At 38.9% G+C, this 22,638-nt stretch overlaps 1 protein-coding gene across 1 annotated transcript in view; it reads right to left on the bottom strand.

The window, feature by feature from the left end:
• Window positions 1–22,638, bottom strand: part of COL25A1 (collagen type XXV alpha 1 chain) — a 298,659-nt gene that overhangs the window by 7,734 nt on the left and 268,287 nt on the right. The window contains exons 26-35 of the mRNA XM_077177163.1: window positions 22,553–22,597; window positions 22,172–22,252; window positions 21,368–21,430; window positions 19,745–19,795; window positions 19,360–19,386; window positions 14,422–14,475; window positions 9,450–9,503; window positions 8,280–8,306; window positions 7,462–7,515; window positions 1,184–1,261 (exon numbers count right to left, since the gene is read on the bottom strand). Coding sequence (XP_077033278.1) covers window positions 1,184–1,261; window positions 7,462–7,515; window positions 8,280–8,306; window positions 9,450–9,503; window positions 14,422–14,475; window positions 19,360–19,386; window positions 19,745–19,795; window positions 21,368–21,430; window positions 22,172–22,252; window positions 22,553–22,597 — 534 coding nt within the window. The remainder of the gene's footprint in view (window positions 1–1,183; window positions 1,262–7,461; window positions 7,516–8,279; window positions 8,307–9,449; window positions 9,504–14,421; window positions 14,476–19,359; window positions 19,387–19,744; window positions 19,796–21,367; window positions 21,431–22,171; window positions 22,253–22,552; window positions 22,598–22,638) is intronic.

Below are 22,638 nucleotides of genomic sequence, written 5' to 3'. Positions count from 1 at the left end.
TGAGATATGGTTACCATTAATTGGAAGCAAACAACATGGACTATGGAATAATCTTAATGGACTATGTATTTACAATTAAAAAGCAATTGACTTCAAATAGAAGTGCTATAGTCAAAATAAAACCTACTTAAATTTAACATTCATCTCAGAGAACCGTGCTTAACCACCAAACGATATCAGAACATGCAGATCAAATTTTACTGTGAACAATTAAAAAGAAAATCCTCCTTGTATCTTTAAGAAATGTGTATGTACTATTCATTTGGAGTTTTCTTTCTTAAATGGAAAAGAGTTCCAACTTACTTTACTACTAAATAAAAATCATTGTTGCCAGATTGGTACAAGGGAGAGGGTCAAGAAGTAGCATTTTAGTATAGGTGGGAACTTGAATTCATGCTAGCATAGGGTGGGGAGTGTTGTGTGTATTCCAGGAGGGTAAGTTCCAGGGGTAAGACCATTAAATTGAGGACGTTAAATAACAAAGACAATGAGGGTTTGGGCTGCAGACCGTTATATTCTTACAAACATCAGGTAAGCTTTTTATTTCCAGATGTGTTTGAATACTCTGATGAACAGGCCAGACACCACAAACATCACTTGTGGATGGTCTGGAAGCCAAGCTCCAGCTTGGCTTACTGGAAACCTTGATTTTTAGAAATGGTATTTACATCCCTCTGTTTGTGACTCTCATTTTGGCTAAATTGTGAAAACATGCCCCTAAGATGGCAAGGATTTGGGAGGAAGGCCAGGGTGCAGAGTAGCTATGGGACAGACCAGGGTGTGGAACTGAGCCAGTGCAGACAGAAGTCATCAGACTTGATTAGAGATGAACATTGTGCTAGATTTCTACAATTTTGGGTTCAGGGTGAGTGAGGCAATGGGTATTGTGCGAGGAAAGTAACAAACCAATGATTCTCAGCGAAAATGTAGGAAGGGCACAAACTTATAAATTACCAGGTGATGTGGGAGCAAATTGCTGAGAGTTAGGCTTAAGGTGGCAACAAAAACTTGTGTTCTCTCACTGCAGTTATGATCACTTGAAGCAGCTGGTTTGTTCATGCACATGCACGTGTTACATGAAAAATGTAAAGTCATCTCAGAAAAACATTACTTTACATTGAGAATGGCTGACTACAAACAAAGGAACTGCATGCAGGGTTGGTAGGAAAGAGAAATACTGTACCAATTGGCAAGGGGCATCCAGCCCATCCAGGCCAGGCTGGCCTGGCTCCCCTTTTTCCCCCTTAATTCCACGGAATCCCTGTTTGTAAAGATTAACTTGCAATGTTACTGTCAAAGAAATGCCTTCAGTATTGACTTAAATGGAGTGAACAAAAAACAACAGGGAGGCAAGAGGAACAAGCTGACTGCTTATGATTTAAACCTGTGGAGTATTGATTCTGGCACATTCCAAATTTGGCCCTTTCCAATGTATTTTGCAGAAAAAATGAAAAAAAAAACCCCAAAAGACCCCACTATCAACACCCCACAAACATAGCCCAAAGTTCTTAAGTCTGGTGCTTTAACCCCAATTAAGAGGTTTACAAACAAAGTCTGCTCCAGAATTTGCACTTGAGATGAAGCTGTGTTAACAAAGGGCAACAGGTTACACAGTAGCTGGTGCTTGTTCCTCTCCCCTCATCTCTTATTCCATCAGTTTACAGCAGGATGACTGATCTTCCAATACACAAACGAGACGTACCAATGGGCAAGGTGCATCTAATCCAGGAGCACCCTGTTCTCCTTTCTCCCCTTTAGGCCCTTTTTTGCCTTTCTTTCCCTTTTCCCCCTGTGGATACAATGGTTTGGATAAAACAAGTTTCATTCTTTTGAAAAAAAAAAAATAAGGAAAGATTGGGTTTAAAGTTTGGGTTTTTCTTTTTAAGCCAATGGAGAGCTGAAAGGACACTTACCACTGTGTTCAGGTTTGGATGGTGCATTATGTGGAAAAATAAATTATATGATCACAAGCAAGAACTGCAATCAGTCTCTATTAGTTTGTGGTGGTATTTCATATCAGTATTAAGAATGTTTTGAAACCTAGAACAGGGCTTGATATCATTGATTTCTTGGGACAGAGGCAAATCTGCAAATCCCCCCAATCTGCAGTCCAAAATAAGAGGTCTCCTGTTTTGATAAGTGATAGCACCGAAGGGTACATGCTCACTAAGCTGAACTTGTCAGCTTCCCAGAGGATTTGCCACTAGTCAGAAGTAAGTTTGGGAGAGCAGAATCCATCAGCAGAATGTTTTGATAAAAGACCTGTGGCACAGATGCTTCACAGGGATGACTGACTCAATTCCATCAGCTTCCAGGGTGTCACATCAGGGGTGAACCTGGCCAGGAGCATCCTTTACTAACTGACCCTCTGCACTCTGGTAAGAGTTTGGAACAAATCCTGTTCTCTGTGGTGTCCATAGAAACCCATGGACATAACTGAGGGTGCACTGCTGTCACTCCAAATACAACACAACCATTTCAAACCCTGTTACAGGAATCAAAACACTCAAACTGCTTGATGGAGAGGTGCTATGACACTTCCAACAATTTCATATTGCCTTGGTATCATAAAGTAATCAGAAGGGGTAATTAGATTATTTATTTAAGCATTTCAACATTCAAACATTCTGTCTGCTGCAGTCAATGATTCATCTATTTGTTTTACAAAAATTCAATCCTTTCACACTGAGTTTTCTTTTTAAATGTGAAACTTCCAATGCTTTCATTCTCAGGGCAATTAGTTGATTCCCCTCAACAAACCTACCTGCAAAGATGACCTCACCTTCAAGCAGTGTAAGAGGTTTAGAGAGTTCATTTTATAATTGATTTCACACCAGTTGATCACAATGGTAAATGAGTTTCAGGTTGCTCTCAATTTCACAAAAATCAAAAAGGCATCACTTAAAAAAATAACAAATTGGACTAGGATTGTAAAAAATGGGATAGGAAGGATGAGTAAATCAGGATATCACAAAGAAGTGGGAAAATAGTCATAGGAAAATTAGTATAACATTGGAGAACCAGCAAGTGAGGTTGTGGCTATTGGGAGGATTTAATTTGTGAGGAAAAGGGTAAAAAAGACAGAGGAATTGTAAGGAATGAGGGTAGAAGGAGAAAGAAGGAATGCCCCTTTGGAAAGACAGACGGATTTTGGTGAAGCATATTAAATAGACATTTAACTTGTTCCACACCAGTACAGAAAGGCTTAATCCATTAACAAGAGAGAAACATAATTTTATACTTAAAAAAACTTTATATAAATAATACTTTAAAAAGGATGGAAAGCACATTCATCATTTCATATAACAGCATACTTGACACATTCAAATAAAACGAAATGTTCCATTGACAGAACATACTGCATTCATGTCACGATAGAAGCAAAGTTACTTGTCTATCTTTTCTGTGTGCCAAAAAGTCACAGGATAATATTTGGAAAAACAGCAACTAAAACATTGCCAGTCCTTACCAAATTATAAGACTGTGATGTAAAAAAATCCTCACAAGACAAGAACAATAAATTGGCTACATTTCCATATTAAACCTACAAAGATGACAATGTAGCAGAGAAACCAAACAGCTTAGGGTCAAATTTTGTGCTATTTATGCTCAATGTAGGACCAATATATTTGCAATGAGTGTATGCAAGCACAAAGCATGGACATACTCCAAAAAGGATTCTGAGAGTGAACAGTACAGTTTGGTTTCTGACTATGCTTAAATTTTTTTTTTGATTTTTTGTTTTTTTAACTTTTTGTTTTACAAGCCAGCAGGTAACTATTTTCAACTTCCAGTTTTGCAGGCAGATCTATGATCTTACTCAAACCAATGCAACAGTTACCTGTATAGAAAAATTCTGAATTTCCTGGGTACTTTACTACTTTTTCCATTGACTCTGAGTACCTTCTTTTTAATCTTTGATCTTTACTCCTTATCCTGAACTACAGAAACTCACAGGAGTTATGGGGATTCTACATGTGATGAGGATAAAAAAAAAAATCCTTTCTGTCCTTCCTCAGTGCCTAGAGAAATAAAAAATTGTGGCACTTCTGCAACACCATTATGGTTGGAACAATCTGCAATCCTCATATGCACAGATTTTCATCAATGCAGAGTGCAGGGGAAAAGGATAATGCCTTTTCATCCTCTGTTCAGACACACCATACTCCTCTGCCAAATACATAACACAGTCACAACTGTGCATCTGGGACCGCGGGCCACTTTCCTCCCTTCCCCACAACACAATCTCTAACTTTGGTTAAAGCTTATTAGTTTCTGAAAGAATTTTTTTTTTCTATTCATACAACTTGAAAATACAAACCTTTTTTGGGATGAGTGCTCCTGGACTATAATTTTATATGAGTAATTACAGCTAGAACACTTTAAAAAATATTTTTACAGCCATGTTAAGAAGACATAATGCAGACACTGACTTGCTTTCACAGTAGCAAAACTACTGATGGGCTAAAATACAGATCAGCAAACTTAAGAAGTAAAGATTTATTCCCTGCATATCTATGAAAAAAGTGTCATTGGTTCTCTTTAGAATGTTCATAACTATATGTATTTTTGCAGTGCAATTTAAGTTTCTTAACTAGAAACTCACTAATCTCAATTTGTGTCATGTCAGACCAATAGCCAATATTGTAGAAAAAATATTTCTTTAAATATTAATAAATATTTAAAAACCAAGAACTCATAAGCTAGATTGAAAAATTGTTTATTTGTTATTACAAAAATGGCTTATCTGTTGAAATGGGTGCTGTTACACCAATTTGGCCATAGATAATTAGTAATTTACATAAGGAATACCTTATGTAGAACACAGAAGACTTGTTATAATGAGAACTTGGATTTATTGCGCTACTTTGCATCTTTTGAGAGTCAGCTTTCTACTTGGAAAAGAAACTATTGATGCAGCTCAAGTAATTTTGATGAAATGTTTGCTTACATGATGTAAATATTCCCTAATTTCTGAGAAAAATTAGTTCAAGCTGTGCAATGGAAGTGTCTTCCACAGAGGTCTCAGCTATATCTTCCCTGACTTTTCACTGGGAAAGGCCTTCCTTTGCCTCCTAGGTTTCCTTAAAAATTCTGGGAATTTTTAAGGTAGGTATTCCATCTCCATTTCTGCCCTACATACTTCCTTTCAATCCTCTTTCTAAAAGTCCACACAACAGCACATTTTTTAAACATGTAACAGACTTGCTAACTACTTTATCCCATGCATTCTCCTCAGGAGACAGGGTTTGCCTTTTCACGAATTTTTAAGGGGATGGAGAACCAGAGCTCTTAGGAGATATGTCTTGCAGTCCAAGAGAACAAGTCTCCACAGGCAGGCTAAATCACAACTGAACTCCAGAAAGGGTGTAGCTGTGCCACACACCATTCCCACATGAAATTCCCTCACTCCCTTGCAGCTGCAAGTCCCACGTTTGACTTACCTAGTCAGTCCCTGGGAATCAAGTCTAATATCCAAAAGTAGCACACTGGACTCTGGAACATTAAAACATTCTAACATCCTGAGTACTGAACCTCATCTGTTCCATTTTCACATTGTATTTGTATAAGCAAACAATTTACCAGCTTTCCATCTTTTCTTCCAGAAATCTTCTGGAGCTCTGGTGGCTGTCTATCTGCTCTAGCTGTACATGGAAACACAGACTCAAAGTTTGGCTGAAAGGGAGTTCTGGAGGTTGCCTAAGATCCCCATTGTGATCAGGATGACTCCTGACCCTAGGTCAGTTCAACCAGGGTCTGCAGAGCTCCTTGGGCAGGGGTCCAGGCCCCTCTCTGGACTCCCTGTCCCAGTGCTGTGCTGTTCTCCTTGTGAACAATGGCTCAGAACCTCTCAGGAGCACCTTGTGGTCCTGTCTTTCCCCATTTGCAATTACCCAGAAGAGTTTTGCTCTATCATTTTTTATCTCCCCTTTTGAGTAGTTTGGCAATCCCATTTGTCAGACTAAGCCAGTCCCCCTCCTCCAGCCTCTGCCACTGGTTGTGTTTGCCCCAGACCCCTGCCAGCTTGGTAACCTTCTCACTCTCCAATTTTTTCTTGAACTGTGAGGCTCAAAAGACTATCTGCAGTATTCAAGCAACCTCACTGGAACTGATTAGAGAGGCATAATTACTTATTTTTATCTTCTGGACACAACTCTTTGAATGTATCCCAGGGTGAGAACACACTGTTAAGTTCACTCAATTTGGCACCAGCTGTAACTCCCACTTAGCACAAAGAGCATTTTGACCATCACCTCTCTGAGCTGGCTGTTATCAGTTGCACCTTTAGACTGACAGCTGCTCTCCAAGAGAAAAGCTGTTCACTGGTGGCAGACAGACCTGTACTGTGGCAGCAAGCAAGGGCTCACCATTCATTGTGATTACTCTGCCAGGTCAAACACTGCCTTTATAACATTCATGGAGCACCTGCTTAAACAACTGCTGTTCTGCAAAATCAGTACCTTATCAGTGATCTCTGAGCTCAAAAGAAAGAGCAACATAGCAAGGGACAAAGGGAAGGATGAATTTCATCATACCCTTTTCAATGCATTCTTGGGAAGTGTTTTGTCTAACCAGATTAAGAAATGGAGATGAACTCTAACACTCATGGTGACTTTTTAGCCCTGCTTCTTGTTCAGGATACCATAATGAGAAATTAATCCAGCCTAACCCTGCATATGTCAGCTTGACAAGAACATTGGTCTGAGCAAGAAAAATCATCTGTTGCATGTATGGACTTTTACATTAAGTGGCTTGGTGTGAGTTCTAATTCAGCAATTTTAGCAGCTGGGCTTTGTGCTGGATAGAAATGGAAGAGATTTGCTCATGAAGTTTCTCTACACATACATTAAATCCTGCATTGCTTTTTACTAAACAGATTTCCAAGTCACTGTATCTGGACACTGAAAATGAAGTCAGCTGTTTCTGTTAACTTCACTGTCTAGTGGGTTTACCAGAATGGTAGAATATATGATTCAATTTAAATCCACAAGTATCACAAAGTCCTTAACTGCAAATAAAACATTATCAAAAATAAAAATTCAGACAGTTCTTGTCTTAGACACTTGGTGTGGAACAGGTAGCATGTACAGGCATGCTACACCAGGATCAACCATTAGTGTGCAAATACTGCCAGGGAACAGAGCTGAGCTCTTCAGTATAAAATCACTACCACAACAACTAGTGTCTGCATTAAATATTTCAGGACTTTCAACAAGTGCAGGATGGATTGGAGAAAACAAGCCTAAAAAAAAAAAGGCTGTGCTTTGGGACACGTTGGTATTTCTAGTCCGATACATACTTTTTGTGGTTTTTCATTATTTTGCTCTAGTGTTTATCTGTGACTTGCCTTTTGGCACACAGTAAAAACAAAGGTAAGTTTTAATGGGACAATTTATAGTGCAAAGACAGCAGAAGTGATTAGCTGACGAATCAAGCAACAGTTATGAACACTATGGTCACCTTTTCTCCCTTTTCTCCTATATCACCCTTTTCTCCTCGAGGACCAGGGAAACCCTATAAAAACAAAGTGGACAAAGATAGGTTGACTTTTGTTAACATGCAGATTAGGTTCTCAAATACTCCTGGAAAACCTAAAAAGATGGTTTCACTACATGCTCTGTACATATATTATGTGTGGACACATGCACGGACACAAGAGCATGTGAAACAAGTAAGCCACAGAGGTTGGTAAAGACATTTTGGCAGCTACAGAAAGAAATCATACCACTCAAACTAGCAATCATCCATGCTACATCCAAACTAGCAATCATCCATGCTACACAGCTTATGTGCATTCTTAAAAAGACTCCTCCAACTTAGGGATTTCAGTGTAGGACTACAGAAGAGGACTTTCACTAAGTCTTTTTAGCATGCAAAGGAAAGAGCCTATGTTTTGAAACATATCCCTTACAGGCTATGAAATTATTCTCTTTAATTAGAATAAATTTAGTTAACCAAGTGCTAAGTGAGCCCTGTTCTTCTACAAATGAGTCATCTGAATATTTTCTGAGTAAGCATTTTTTCAGCCTACTGACATCGAAAGGACCAAGTACTGGTATTGCTGAGCACCACTATCTGGGGGTGTCTGTCGATAAGGGCTGTACATTGCACAATCTTTGTCCTCTTTAGCGCAGAGAAAGAGCAAACACAGCACTCAGCACACCCTCTGCAGGTCCTGCATGCACGCTAAAGGGCAGCAAAGGTGTTGTGCTCCACAAGGGATTCTTGGCAGACTCTTACCAACCCCTGAGGGTGCCCTGGTCACACACATTACTTACATCGAGGCCAGGCTCGCCGTCTTTGCCCTGCCAAAGAACCACAGGAACTGCATTAGCTTCCCTCAGACAAGGACACTGCTGCCATGCTTAACATTTCCAGGAACTGATAACCTGGCTGCAAAATTTTGCTTGACTGTAAAATTTTGTTTGCAGGCAGATTCCAAGAGCAAGCAAAAAATACAAAACCAGCTAAAAACCTATAAAATTTTATTTTTAGTTCACAGGAATGGGAAACAGAAATAGGATTTAAAAAAAAAAAAATTAACTCACAAAGGTGACCCTCACATAAAAATGCGTAGCAAGCTAATTTAACACTCCATGGAGCCTGAAAACTGTCCCCAGCCACTGACTCCTGATCCAATTAAATGGATCCAATTAAACCACAGGTCTGTATTCCAGCTTAAATTAATTAATCACACGAATTAGACTGGAGAGGGTATGGAAACACTAAAAGTCTCCTGGAAAGGCTGGTTGTGCCTGGCCAAGCACATTTACATGACTTTCCTTGCGTCAAAGTACAGAACAGACTTGTGTATATGTACACACCTGACCCAGTCATTAGCAGTGTAAACAGGGAAAGTCAACTGATTTTATTGGGGATATCGTTGTCAGGCCAAAGGAAGTTCTCCCTCATATTTTAGAAATGGATAACATAATTAAAATGATTGATTTAAAACAAATAATTTCACCTATGAGTGAGCAACAATGAAATTCTCACGTAACTTCTGAGTAGATGGCACAGAAATGAAAACAAAAGAGGTCTCTGAAGCAACAAACAAAACAAAAACATAATGGCAAAGAAACCTTGCAGAATGGAAATCCAAGCAGCAAACTGACATGAAGAAATTCTCAGCTTTCCACAGTTCCTGGACTCCTGGCACTCTCACATTGTCCCCAGGCAGCTGATGGCCAAAGGCTGCTGAACCAGGAGCACCTGCATTCTGCATCTCCTCTCTCCTGCTGGTTCATGTCAGGTCTGGTTTTTTATGTGCATGGGTAGAAACCCAAGAGTGTGACACAGAACACTGACCTTGCACTGTCAGGGTTTATTATCAATCTCTGCCTTCTCCAACTAATTCTACTGCTAGGTGAAAATCAGCCATAAAGCACACAAAGTTTAATCAGGGAGGGATGAAAAAGTGCAGTGTGTACAAACTCTGTGCAACTTACAGGCAAGCCATATGGTCCTCTGGGTCCAGGGTCACCTACAGCTCCCTTCTCACCCTAAGAAAAGATTACAGAACAAGCAAACAAAAACATTGGCTATCTTAGAAATTATCTCTGCCAAGTGCTTTAGGTTAAAGTTTATGCATTCCTAAGTATTTTGAGTGAAAAATATCCAACCTCATTTATTTTCATTAAATGTTTAAGGGAGAAAGAGAAGGTATTACCATTCTTTCTAGGAAGAATGACTTTTTAGGCATATGATATCACACTCATTTCTAAATACATTAGTAGCTGAAAATATGTTTCAACTGAACACACACCAGTGTCAAGTTTAAGCTTCTGACAGCTTAATGTTGCTCCCAGTAAAAATCCAAAGTTGTAATGAAAACTGAGGATATACATCATCAAGCTGTATATACACACAGCAGCTGAGATGCAACAGAGTGACAGGCAAAAATAATGTGTCAGTCAAAGCTTGATTTAAGTAGGCAATGCTATTAACAGTGACATTGTGAAGATTATCCTATGCACTGTGCTGTGTTGCTAAATCCTCTACTGGATTCTAGATAAGTGATGTAAATACCCTGGTTTATTAAAATCAAAACAACTGTAATAATATGCAAGACAAACAAGTACAGAGAATTCTCCAGAAGTCTGATCTCATTCTGCACTAAAATCCATGGAAAAATTACCAGTTTCCAGAGGGGTGCTGCCAAAGTCATTTTGCAAGCTTAATACAGGGTAAACTTTTCCAAACGGAATGGAATTTCAAGGCGATGAATTTCAGGCTGACAGTAATAATCACCTTTGCTCTCTAATTTTTCTTTATCAAGATTGATATGAAGTTAAGCTTCCCAAACCAGCCAGGACTAGCCTGTATAACTGCAAGCACAGGTCCCTGTGAGCTTGGTAGGGAGTCAGGGCTGGGAAGAAGGTGTGGAAAGCAGTCTTATTTCAGACTGTTCTTTCTTCTGAATGAAATCCAACAGAAAAGCATTTCTCTCTGGAGAGAACTAAACGGCTCAAAATGTTGATGTTGAAATGGAAGAAGAAAATCCTGACCACCTGTAGTTTTCAAAGCTCCTACTCTGGATTTGTCATGCAGGGTGACTTGGATCCCTTTGTCAGCCCCTTTGGTGAGCACACCCTAACACAGGGCTTCCTGCAAGGCTCTTGGTGTGCACAGGGACTGTGGCTCATCCTGGCATTTGCTGCACTTATGCTCGTGAGAGAATTCTCTGTACAGCACCCTCTGGGTTATTTACTACTTACTATTACCTCATTAATGACTCTGTCATTAAAAGCACAAGACAGAGATGCAGATGTGTACCTAATTAATAGTGGTGATTACTGGCACAGCCAAGCACTTGGCACAGCTCTGAAAATGGGCTGCTATGTCTAAATTTCATTGACTGAATTATACAAAAAGGCAGGCACCAGCACCAACGGGACCTTAACCTGTGGTTGAATAATCCCAGCAATAAGGAGTTTGTCAGAGTAACTGACATTTGATCTGTTTTAAATACTTTATATTTTTACTTAGGTGGGCACTTGCTTTAGTCTAGAGGTAGAGAGATGTGCAATGTTAGGTCTTTTTTTTCTGGATTCTGCTACTCCCCTGCTAATTTCTGAGCAGCTTTTGGGCTGGATGCCCTGGCAGGACAATAGGAGGTATTGGGAACTAACATCTGATTTTCAAAACAATAAATCCCTTGCAGCTTTAAGGCTTTCTGCTAAGAAGAAACTAATGTGCTGACCTATGTAGGTAAGAGCTACAGAAATCTTTGATCAGGACTTGAAATATGTCAAGACCAGTTAAGCATCTTTTTTTTTTTTTAATCTTCAACAGCAAGATGACTGTACAAAGTCTTCTCAAGATAGGCTTATAACATTGCTAAACATATGGCAGACATAAAAATACTGAATGTATCAGTCTAGGAAATAATCACATCTGTTATGTAAGAATATATTTGGAGAACTGTATCTCAGAATTTTTTGTGTCCAATACAAAGCACATGCTGAAACATGTTTGGAATATCAGATGAGGTCCTGAATGTTCATGGATTATATGAGATTAATGGACTGTCATGAGTATACTGCCCTCAACCATCACAATTTCCTTCAGGGCAGCAGATATTAGCAACCTTCAAGATTTTGTTTTAAATTTATTTGTGAGACAATCCATCAGTGTCCAAAGAATAGAAACCATAATGTATGTTTTTGCCTCCTATTTCACTTCAGTCTCCTGAATCATGGACAAATATGAGTTACAATTTGAATGAATAAAGCTGAATAATCTGTGTCTCCATTAGGATAGACAGGGAGATTTCATAACATTGTTATGGTGAGAAATATTTTAACCAAATTAAAGAGAATGCACTTTAGCTACTGGTACTAACTGTGTGTAATGATGACAGTGCTGCACAGGCTACACATCTAAAAGCTAAAATCAAGTTCAAAACCAGGCCTTTGTCACCAATGAAAAAAAAAAAAGAAAATGTTTATTTCCAGCTCTCAGATTCCTTTAGCTGGTCAAGAAGCTGGATATACATCATGCCTGTCATCACCCTTCAGGCTTACATGTCCCCTTTCATCAGTATTAGCTGAAGATGTCTGTTTTCCAGTGTTCTCTACTTTCACTCAAGACAGTATATAAGTGAAAATAATAGGTACAGTCAGATTCAGAGGCCTATTATGACCTACTCCTCCATTTAATAAAGATGGTCTCAGTAAAATCTCTCTAAGCACTTGGTAAAATGTAATTCCAATAGCTGAAAATTAGTAAGAATTAATACACTGTTTTAATAAATTGTATTTTCACATTATTTATTATTATTAATAATAATTATAATTATCATTAGTACTATAATTATTAATAATATTATTAATAATATTAATAATATTATTAATGTTCCAATTATTAATAATTAGAATTATTATTAATTCTACTAAAAATGCATAAAACCACATTATAGTGTCATGATTTTATTATTCTACCTTGTCACCATCTAAATAGACTTTGTATAAAAATGATCTGACATTTTCTGTTTTAATAGTTAATTGAAAATCAACAACCCACCCTAATTTGCACAACAGTTTGCTCTACCTCATAGTAGTAACTAAGCATCACCTCGAATGCAGCCTGTGCAACAATGAATTCATGATTATTCTGTTAAACAGCCCCAATGCCCTCCCAGATTTATACTGGCCCAAGATTTTTCTTATCAATACAGACAAAATAGGGCCCTATCCAGTGACAGTGAACACTGGCCCTACGCACTGTTTTTAATTAAAAAGTAAAGTCTGAAGTCTGCAGACTAAAACATTTCCCTGCTGCTTTCACATAAACAAGTTCAACAGTTGTGAATGCAAGTTGTAAAACAGCATTAAAAATACATGATTTGTTATTTAAATAATGAGACATATATCAACACTGTGCACCTGTTACATAACTGTGCTACAAACAACTCCTCCCAAATGGTATTGAATAATTAAATTAACAATTACAGCAACAATCCTCCTGGTTGCCTGCTTGGGAAAAACCCTTCCATCTGTCTTGTGAACTTCCTCCCATTCATTTAGCTCCACAGAAAATGGTGGGTGTGTAGGAATTTTCTGCACACCTTGGTCTCTCTATTTTTGTGAAGTTCTCCCTCTGTGCTCATGCAATTACTGATTTACATCACAGCAATTCGTATCCCCTTTTCAGCTACTGCTTCTCAACAGGTACAGTGGGGCTTATTCCAGATCCAGCTGTATGACTTCTTATGACCTTGAATACCCTCACAAGAAAAAAACATTAGTAGCTGTCTTCCACAGACAAAAAGAATATTTTATATTATATTTAATTGTCAAAGACATTTCAACTTGTAGTACATTGTATACTTCTACATGTGTATCTCATCTAAATTTTTTACTTAAGTTTAGAGGATGTTCAACTATCTCTGCACAAGAGTTGAGAGAAGATATATATTGTCCTAATTGAAGGAAACAAAATTAATTGAATCAGTAATCCCCTAGAAAAACAAAAAATACTCAAGTTCTTCAGGCACTTAACTAGCCTTAAGAGGCAACTGCAGCCCACTGTACAGTTTAATTTGGACTGTGCTGCATGTTTTATATCTATCCCTCAATACACTGCTCTGTAAAAATGAATCTTACCTTTCTCAGATGAAGCTAACTGGACCTCTGCCACATGGAGAGGTGTGTGTCCCTTTTACAGCTAGTCTGAAGCTGATTTAGCACAATGTTTTGTTAAAGCTGTTTGTTTTGTTGTTTTGTTTGAGGAAGTCAAAGAGACAAAGTTGTGGACTGGTAACTCCTCAGAGGTTTTAGGATATCATCTTCTGGTTTGTTGTAAAAATTGATGGTTGTATTGTTAAGGGTGACAGGATTATAGTTAAAGATTAGAGTTTCTATCCTATTTCCAATGGAGAAAATTTACTGTGAATATTTCAAAATTCAAAATTAAATAGCAGGGCTCCTATCTTCTAAGCTTAAAAAAAAAAAAAAAAGAAAAGCTTAAATTTTACAGAGGCTGGAGATATTTTTCCCGGATAAAAACATTTAAGTGAATAGAGGAGAGAAATACTCCCTTTTTTTTTTGTCATTGCATTCTTATATAATCAGATCACACTATCTCCTTTTGTACCAGCTTGTTCTCAATTTGCACAACATAATGAAGCCAATGAAAATCGTGTTCTGTTTGTGACACTGTGAACTAGAAAGTCCAGCCAATTCCTTACTGATTAGTCATTTCAAAATACAAACTCCCCTGAAGTTAATGAGTTACAATGTCAATCTCAAACAGATAAATGTGTGTGTGAGTAGAGCACATATCCAGTTCTGGGCTGCTCCTCTACAGGTGAGATACTGTTCTGTTCTGTAACATCTAGGCACAGTATGTGTCCCCATGTGACATTTTTCTACTGAGGCAGTCACTTTGCAGGGAGGAGCACATGGAACATATACTTACTCTCTCTCCTTTGGGACCTGCAGGGCCATGGGGACCAACTGGGCCATCTATGCCCTACAAAAAGGAACAAAGAGGGTAAGAGAGAGGTCTTGTTCTTACAACTCTTTAGTTTTAATAGCTGGCTTGTACACAAGAACTAACATGGAATCAGTCTTCACTGGTTGAAAATTTGGATTTAATTGTGATGCAACCTATTTGGCTTTCAAAACTCCACCTATAACCTCTCCTGTTCCAAGGCAGAGCGTTCTACTGGCGTTACTACATCCATGGAAGCAATCAGAACTACAAAGATCTTAAACTGATTGGAAGAAGATGGAAGGGTCAAAAAAAGATTTTAATTATTGTTTTATTTTTAAAATCGATTTTTCTTTAAATTGAAATGTCTACCTGTAAGATGGACTTAGCTATTGCAGGGATCAGTGAGAATCTTACTTCCAAGATATAACTCTTTCACTGCATAGATTTCTTTATCATTTAAGAAAGCAAAAGATTTAACATCTCTGGTGTGTAACATAGCAACGTGTGTAGATGAACCCCAGCACATCTGCATCTTCTTCACTGATTCCATATTAGCACTGAACAGCTCTGTTCTCCTGCAAGCTAAATCTCTAACCTTACTCAGGAAGCCCAGCAACCCAACCAAGGCAGTTGTCCAACCAAAAATCAAAGCTAAGCTGCCTTTTTAAGGTTCAGAGCTCCTTCTACAGAGAATTACATTCTCTTTCCCACACACATTGCCCTAAGAACCTGCTTGAAGCCCCCTCCTCAGCAGCATGGAACATGCCTGCAGCATTGGGCCTTCCTTCCTGTGTGCAGAGAGGAGCTTGGCTGGCAGAGCCCTGGGAAGCACAGGGACTGGGTCACAAAGGGGGACACAAAGACAAGGGACTCACCCGGGCTCCTGGCTTCCCGTCTAAGCCAGATGCTCCCTGTGTGGTGAGGTGGAAGCATGGATGATGGGCACGACACGAATGACAAGAAGGTGAGATTAGTAAGTGGTGCTGATGAATAAACACAATTCAAACGTACAGTACACGCTGTGACAGGGTTCTGGAGTGGGTACCACATTACTACAGCATGTTAGTTAAAAATTCACATGAAACACCAAGAGCCTGACTCTGCTCTCAATTCAGTGTAACATCACCGACCCACCCCTGCCCTCACATGAAGTATATTAGAGCAGAATATTGTCAGGCTGTAGGAGCGCTACAAACACCAGATGTTAGGGTGTTTTTGAGCCTGAACACACAAATATTTACTTTGTCATTTACCCGCATGCTTTCTGATTTGTAAATAGCGACAATACTGAATAGTATACACAAAGGAAGAAAAATGTGTGTTAACTGCGATAGGAAATATTTAAGTGCAAGAATACTGCATTATGCAGCCAACAAAATCTGGATCCTGACCACAATGGGCTCATTCATTTCCAAGGGCCCGAGAGACAATCACATTTCCTGTTTTCCCGCTACGCTCCCAGGCACGGGCTGCGGTGAGCGATGTGAGCCTGAGCATCCCTGGGGCCGGGGGGACCCCTCGTGGGCTCCGTGCGAATAACAACAGAGCGGCGGCCGGGCACACGGGGCACGGGGCACGGGGCACAGCGCCACGCGGGACACCGGGAAGCGTCCGGGGAACACCTCCCCCCTAAGAAAGCCAACCAAACCGACCCTCAAACAAACCCCAAATCTCCAGCCAATGCAATAAAACGAGACGGTTTTCGGAACGTCAAGCTCTAGGACTTCGCTCCTGAAAACGACATTTAGAAGTAGCAAGCAGGAGCAAGACAAGATCTGTGTAAATTTGAAAAACGTAGTAGCAATTTTTGTTCTGAAGTCTCTTCTACCTTATAGCCATTTCTAGAACATATGCTCAGGCCTCCAAAGCTCACTCTCTACAGAGATGTAACTGTCAATGTGAAAATGAGTTTTATTTTTCTCAAAATAAATTAAATCAAAATTCTCAGTGATGCTGACCTTGTCCATAGGTCCTGCACATAATTCTTGAAAATATTAATCAGAGAGGTTTGTGCTCCTTTGGGTCAGCTAAGTCTTTTTTCCCCATTTTACTGTTAACAATGTCATCTCTGGGAGCAATCCTCATACAATAACAACAGCAAACAGGAAAAATTAACTCTTTTTCTGAGAAAAAAAAATAAAGCTGCCTTTTCAGCATGCTTTCAAACACATAAAGTATTTTCTACTTTATCAACCTAAGTTTTAAGAACTCTGATGTCTCCATATTTTTAAGGTTCTTCACTTGTAAGACAAAATTCATGCCAAACACTCAGAATGGCAAATTTCTAAAGAACAAGGCAAAAATAAGAATCCAGGGGAAAAAAAAAAAAAACCTAAAAAAATGCAACTAAATTCCCTAAATCAGTTTTTAGTTTTCGTCAATTAGACTCTCAATTTGAACTGCAGAAGTGCAATAAGAGGAAGAATAACTGAGGAGATGGGGGAAAGGGAAGACTCCTTTTTTAATGGAAACACCATAGAACACTTGAATAACAACAGCATGACTAATGCAATGGGGGTGATGACATCCTTGTGACACTGAACACTCTCAACTGACACACAACAACAACAACAGCAACAAAAAAAAAACCTGACAGCACTGGGTTTTACAGGACATTACTTGGGATGATAGCACAGATTTGGGACAAAACAAAACAAGACTGATGCTCTGCTCCAACATGGTATATTCTGTGTATGCTATTGAGTAAATCAGAGTTGTTCATGAGGAGTAGAAAGAGATGTTTGTGATTTGCACTGAAATTGAATAGTTGGGGTTTTTTTACTTACTGGAAGACCAAGGGGCCCTCTGTCACCCTTTTGACCTGGTTCACCCTTCAATCCTTTAAGACCATTTAACCCTGGTTCACCCTAAACGTAAAAGTATAAATGCCAAATTTTTGGTGCTATAATGGGTGTTTAAGCTGGGATAGAAGAAGCCAGTCTCAGAAGTAGCTGCAAATTCCAGTTTGAAACAAATTCAACCTTCTCAGCTTACTAGCAATTTACATACTGATTTAATAGTGGGCAAAAGCACCTGGGAGGTGTCTGCTCGAGATTTAAATTCTGTGTAAAAAAAACTACAGGAAACTTATGGGTAACAGACTTTTTTAATATTTTCCTAATAATTATCACTACAGTTAGATGGTTTGAATTAAGCATGAGTTTCAGGGGGTTTTGGAAATTCTTCAAATCCCATAAACCACCCTATGCAGATAATTCAAACTGAAAGAAAATGTTCATAAAAGTAAGCCTCAAAACTCTAAGTTTCTACAGTGAGATCCCCTGAAAAGTACATTTGGAAGGAAGCAATACTTTTCCTTACAGTAAACTGGAATTTGCAGCAAAATCGTACATATGGATATTTTAAACCTTTAAGCATACATAATAAACAGTAACAAGTTAAAAGAAACAGTACAGGTTACACAATGCCAAGCCATTTGGGAGGTCCACAGTTTCTGTGTTCATACAGAGAAATTTGAACAATGTAAGAAATGGCACTTGTTGTGATTATTAAATTATGCACAGGCTATTACACTAAACATCACTAAAATGACAATACTGGGCTGAGAGTTGCCAATAAATCATTCTCTCATAATGAAAAACTGCATCAGCATGAGGGCTGCTCAGTCAAAGAGAGTATTGACCACACCTGCCTCTTTTGGGAAACAGAAATACATGGGTATTTCATCCAGACTGCTCCCCATGGCCTCATTGCTAGATTTCCCTTTGATGTATTATGTTACCTTATATTATATTCATATTTAAAAAAAAAAATCTCAGTAGAACCCAGTCTGCTCCTTTAAGTAACTCCAGACATCATCTGCCTGCTTTGCACCCTAAGTAGCCATTTCTTCATTCTTATTCTATTTGACTCGATGTGACTTTCAGACCAGTAGCACTGGAAAGGCTGAATTTTTGGAAACAGACCTGAGAAATCCCACAAAAGCCTGAGTCTCAAGCCAAAAGCCTGAGGTAAAGCAGGGTTGGTGCTAAAATGGAACATACTCGATTTCAAAAAATGATTTATGACTTAGGTTTCTTGAGCCAAGGTAACACAGTCTCATAAGGGGTCAAACCCGTGATTTTCTGTCTTGCAGCTTTAAAAACCCAAAATAAATCGCCAAAACTGAAAAAAACCACCCTTTCCTCCTCTTCCTTACTTTTTGAGAAAGGTGTGGTTAGAGACCCATAGTGATTTAAATGATCATGTCTGACAAGACCACTGGTCTTAATAAATACAGTGTCATGCTGAATTTTAGCTTACTGGTGACTACTGAATGAAAGCACAAATTAAAATATTCCAGCTCTGCCAAAATGCACTTCTGCTCTCCTGAGCTGATGGGCTAGGAGAGTCCCTAAAGAATATCTATGCTATGGAAGATGTTCAAATTGTATTGCAGACCTGTCTGATCATGAATCCAGTTTGGAAAACACAAAAATGCACACATCAGTTTGTGATGAACCAGCACAGCATGTGAAGGAACTGGTTAGCAAAATCCCTGTCACCTAACAAAGGCCATGGAGACTGGAAGAAGCAGGAGATACAAGAGAGCATAAATGAAGTCAAGTTTATCTGACTTCATTTCCCAAGACTGTAACATGCTTCTGTATTCCAAAGTAATTCCAAGGGCAATGGTAGCTTGCCCATAAACAGGAAGGCAAATAATTTAGTGCCACATTCCTCATATTCATACAAAAAATGGACTCAGCTGATGCTGAGGAGAAATACTACTCAGAAACAATCCCAGACAATTTAAAAAGCTTTTAAGCTGCTAATATGAAAATCTGCTTTAAGGTTTAAGAATATCAGAAATGTTTATTAAATGAGGTATGACAAAACACAGCTCCATGCATTCAAGAGCAAAACATGACACTTTGCAGGCATAAAGAGCTCATCTATTCAAGACAGCTATTAACTTACCTTCGGGCCAGGCAGTCCATGAGGTCCCTGAAAATAAAAGTAACATTTTTCATTAAGAAAATACACCACAATTGTTTGGACTTTTTGCTTTGTAGGGATACAAATTACCCCTGTATTTCTTTATTCTCAAAAGAAATGCAGCTGTCAATAAAGCAACAGTAAACACCTGATTCTGAGGAGGAACCAGACCACTAGCATGTTAACAATAACAGAAATGTGCAATTTGTTTCTCCACCTCCAAAGAATTTCAGGACATGCACCAAAGATTTACAAATTAGATCCTCTCTTCAACGGCTACATATTCTGATAACACTTTTAGTAAGCAGGCAATAAAGTGGCAAGAGGGCATAGACCATTTCTAGCCCCTCTGTTCTCCCAAGCTTACCATGGGGCCTGGAGGACCATGTGGCCCTGGTGGTCCAGGTGGTCCTATCATCTACAGATAAAAAACAATGGTGTTAAATCATGCAGAGCACAGAACTCCCACAGAAATACCAGAAGTCAGGCTGACCCTTGTTGGCAAGCACTTCCAAAAACAGCTATGCAGCAGTGAACATTGACAGCGCATCTAGACAGGGCTTTAGGAATGGGAATTATTTTGATTTGAAAGACAGGGTACCCAAAGTGCAGATCTGCCTGTGCCATATGGCAGTGTGCCTGCCTCCAGATTCTTATTCCTAGGGTCTGTGATACACTTGAAGACACTATGGGGGAAAAGTAATAAATCCCTGTAAAACAAACAATACTGAGACGGGATACTTGAACTTTTAATATTTTATGGTATGTGCTCTGTAGTTCTCTCTTGTACTACTTATTCTACAGAGCTAGAAGGTGATGATGTGTTATTTTATTCCCCCTCAACACTGACGACTGGAAAAGATACTAAATTCAAGCTGGGCTTTGGAGTAATTTCAAAATTGCCCTTTGTCTCTCCTTTTATTTCTTTTAGCTCACTTCTACCAAAAATTCTCTGAGGTCATTGAAATAGGTAATCAGGTTGCTCAGCATTTAGTGCATGCACATTCTGCACTGTTTTTCCATGTTCCTAACAAATCCATGGAAAGAATTTCATGATGATACATCCAGTTTAATATCCCCTCTCTTCCTGGACCTACTCCCAATGGGTTGCTGCCCTAACCTGCAGAGTGGCAGCAGGATGCTAATTCAGGTCTCCAGACTCATGCACTGCTGCAGCAGCTGTCGGTGGCAGCAAGAGCAGCAACAAGGAGCACTTTGAAATGTAAGACAGACTCCACCACCTGTGAAATCTCCTGAAAACTGTAAGTCTTCCTTCAAGTGAAAGCAAGCAGAACAGGATGAATGAATTAGTGAATTAATTTCTAACAAACTAATCTTCTCCTCATAGTAAGAAAGTCACAGATGTGGGGTGCCTCCTGTGTCCTGTAATGGCACAGGGCAGCCTCTTTGACTTTTCAGAGCTATGGCTTCTGTCACCATAACCTCTGCTCTGAGGTCTCTCTTCTTACTGTGCTCTGATAATGAAAGTCACCCACACCATAAAGGCATTATGTAGCAGTTTGTTTGGGCTTTTGCATTTGTTTGTTTGTTTTTAATGCCTTTACAATGCTTTGAAAAAAGAATCGGGAGAATGTCTGGTCTCATACAACTAGCTCACTACCCTGGGTCACACACCTGAAGTCAGTCTAGTCTGGTTCTCACTGGACTATCTGAAATTCCCAGAGTATAAGGTGTTGAGAGAGAGATTATGGTTTGTTTGGGTTTTTTTCCTTTCTTCCCCATTTATCTTTTGATTCGTTACAGAGCCAGAAGGCTTTGGCTGAAGCGGGCAGGACTTGTTCATAGTCAGAGAACAGAGCAGAATATGAATTACATATTTAAAATTTCTTAAACTGTATTTAGCTCTATGACCAGAAGTCTGTTTATTCTCAGAAAGATCAGTCATGAATATCAAGTATTGCTCAGAATCAGAAGCTGGAGAGCCACTGCTGGACTCCTGTGTTCATTGCAATGCCACACGAAGACTTACTGAAGGACCTTGGGCACCAGGCAAACCAACGTCTCCTTTTTCGCCTTTCATGCCATTGGCTCCCTAAAAATCATTACAAAACAGCATTTATAAACAGCTTTAATCTTACTAGCAACCAATCTAGAAATGATAACATTTATTGGCAAATAATTATCTTTTTAAAAAAGAATAACACAGCACACATGTAAAGGAAATCCTTTAAAAATTCTGGCAGTACTTTAAAAATAATTTTAAACTAATATAAACATATGCTTTTATATCAATAGCTATCATATGTGGCATGATATTTATGACAATTCCTTAAACTGGCATTCCATTAATGATATTGTACTATGGATACAATTTTGAAATTGTTTCTATTTTTGCTGAGAAATTTCATGTGTATGTATATAAATCTATACATACATATATATACACACAAAATAGAAGAATGCATCCCATAAATATTCATGCATTTTTTCTCTCTCCTCAATCTAAGTCACCTAAAATTTCCATTCTAATCATAGCTCCTTTCTCCTTGTCCAAGTTGTCCTATATATTACAAGAGAGGTATAACTTTGGTCAGCCTGCCAACTAATCTTTCTTCCTGACACAGTAATTTTGTTTCACTGTAAGTGGAATGAAAAGTTCTGACAATCTTACACCTCCTCCTAGATTTGCTGTGAAACAATCTCAGAGTTTTCTCCCCAGTGCTTTCTGTCCCATTTGTAATTTATCAGCACTGCTGGAAATTCCTGATAATGGAAGAGAGAAAAAAATAAGATACTTTTTGCTAAAATTAATTAATTAACTTTTCATACTCACTGGTAGGCCAGGCAGTCCAATTCCTCCCTTTTCTCCGGGCATTCCAGGATCACCTGTGTCTCCTTTTGAGCCCTTAGGACCCTAAAATATGGACTTATTCAGCAAGTCAAGTAAAAAACTAGAGACCTCAACAGAATTCTAGCTTTGATCCTAACAAGGAGAGTCATGTGCATGTTATATCTTTGCTAGTAGAATGCAGAAATGCAGACACTATTAGGCCACGAAGTATGCAGCAGCACTATAATGATCTTTATTAATCATTATAATCATAATACTTAGATTATGAAAACTAAGTTACAACCTGGAACCATGGAAATAATCTCTTAAAACAGCCTATAGTTGCCCACATGTTCTTCACTATATGATTTACACAAAATGTACCTGCTCTCCATCAACTCCTGGAGCTCCTGGGGATCCTGGTTCACCCTGCAAGAGATAAGACAGAACTGGATTATCCCAACTGCCCC

The sequence above is a fragment of the Agelaius phoeniceus genome, chromosome 4, assembly GCF_051311805.1.
Source record: "Agelaius phoeniceus isolate bAgePho1 chromosome 4, bAgePho1.hap1, whole genome shotgun sequence".
Lineage (NCBI taxonomy): Eukaryota > Metazoa > Chordata > Aves > Passeriformes > Icteridae > Agelaius > Agelaius phoeniceus.
This window is presented reverse-complemented; position numbering and strand designations above follow the sequence as displayed.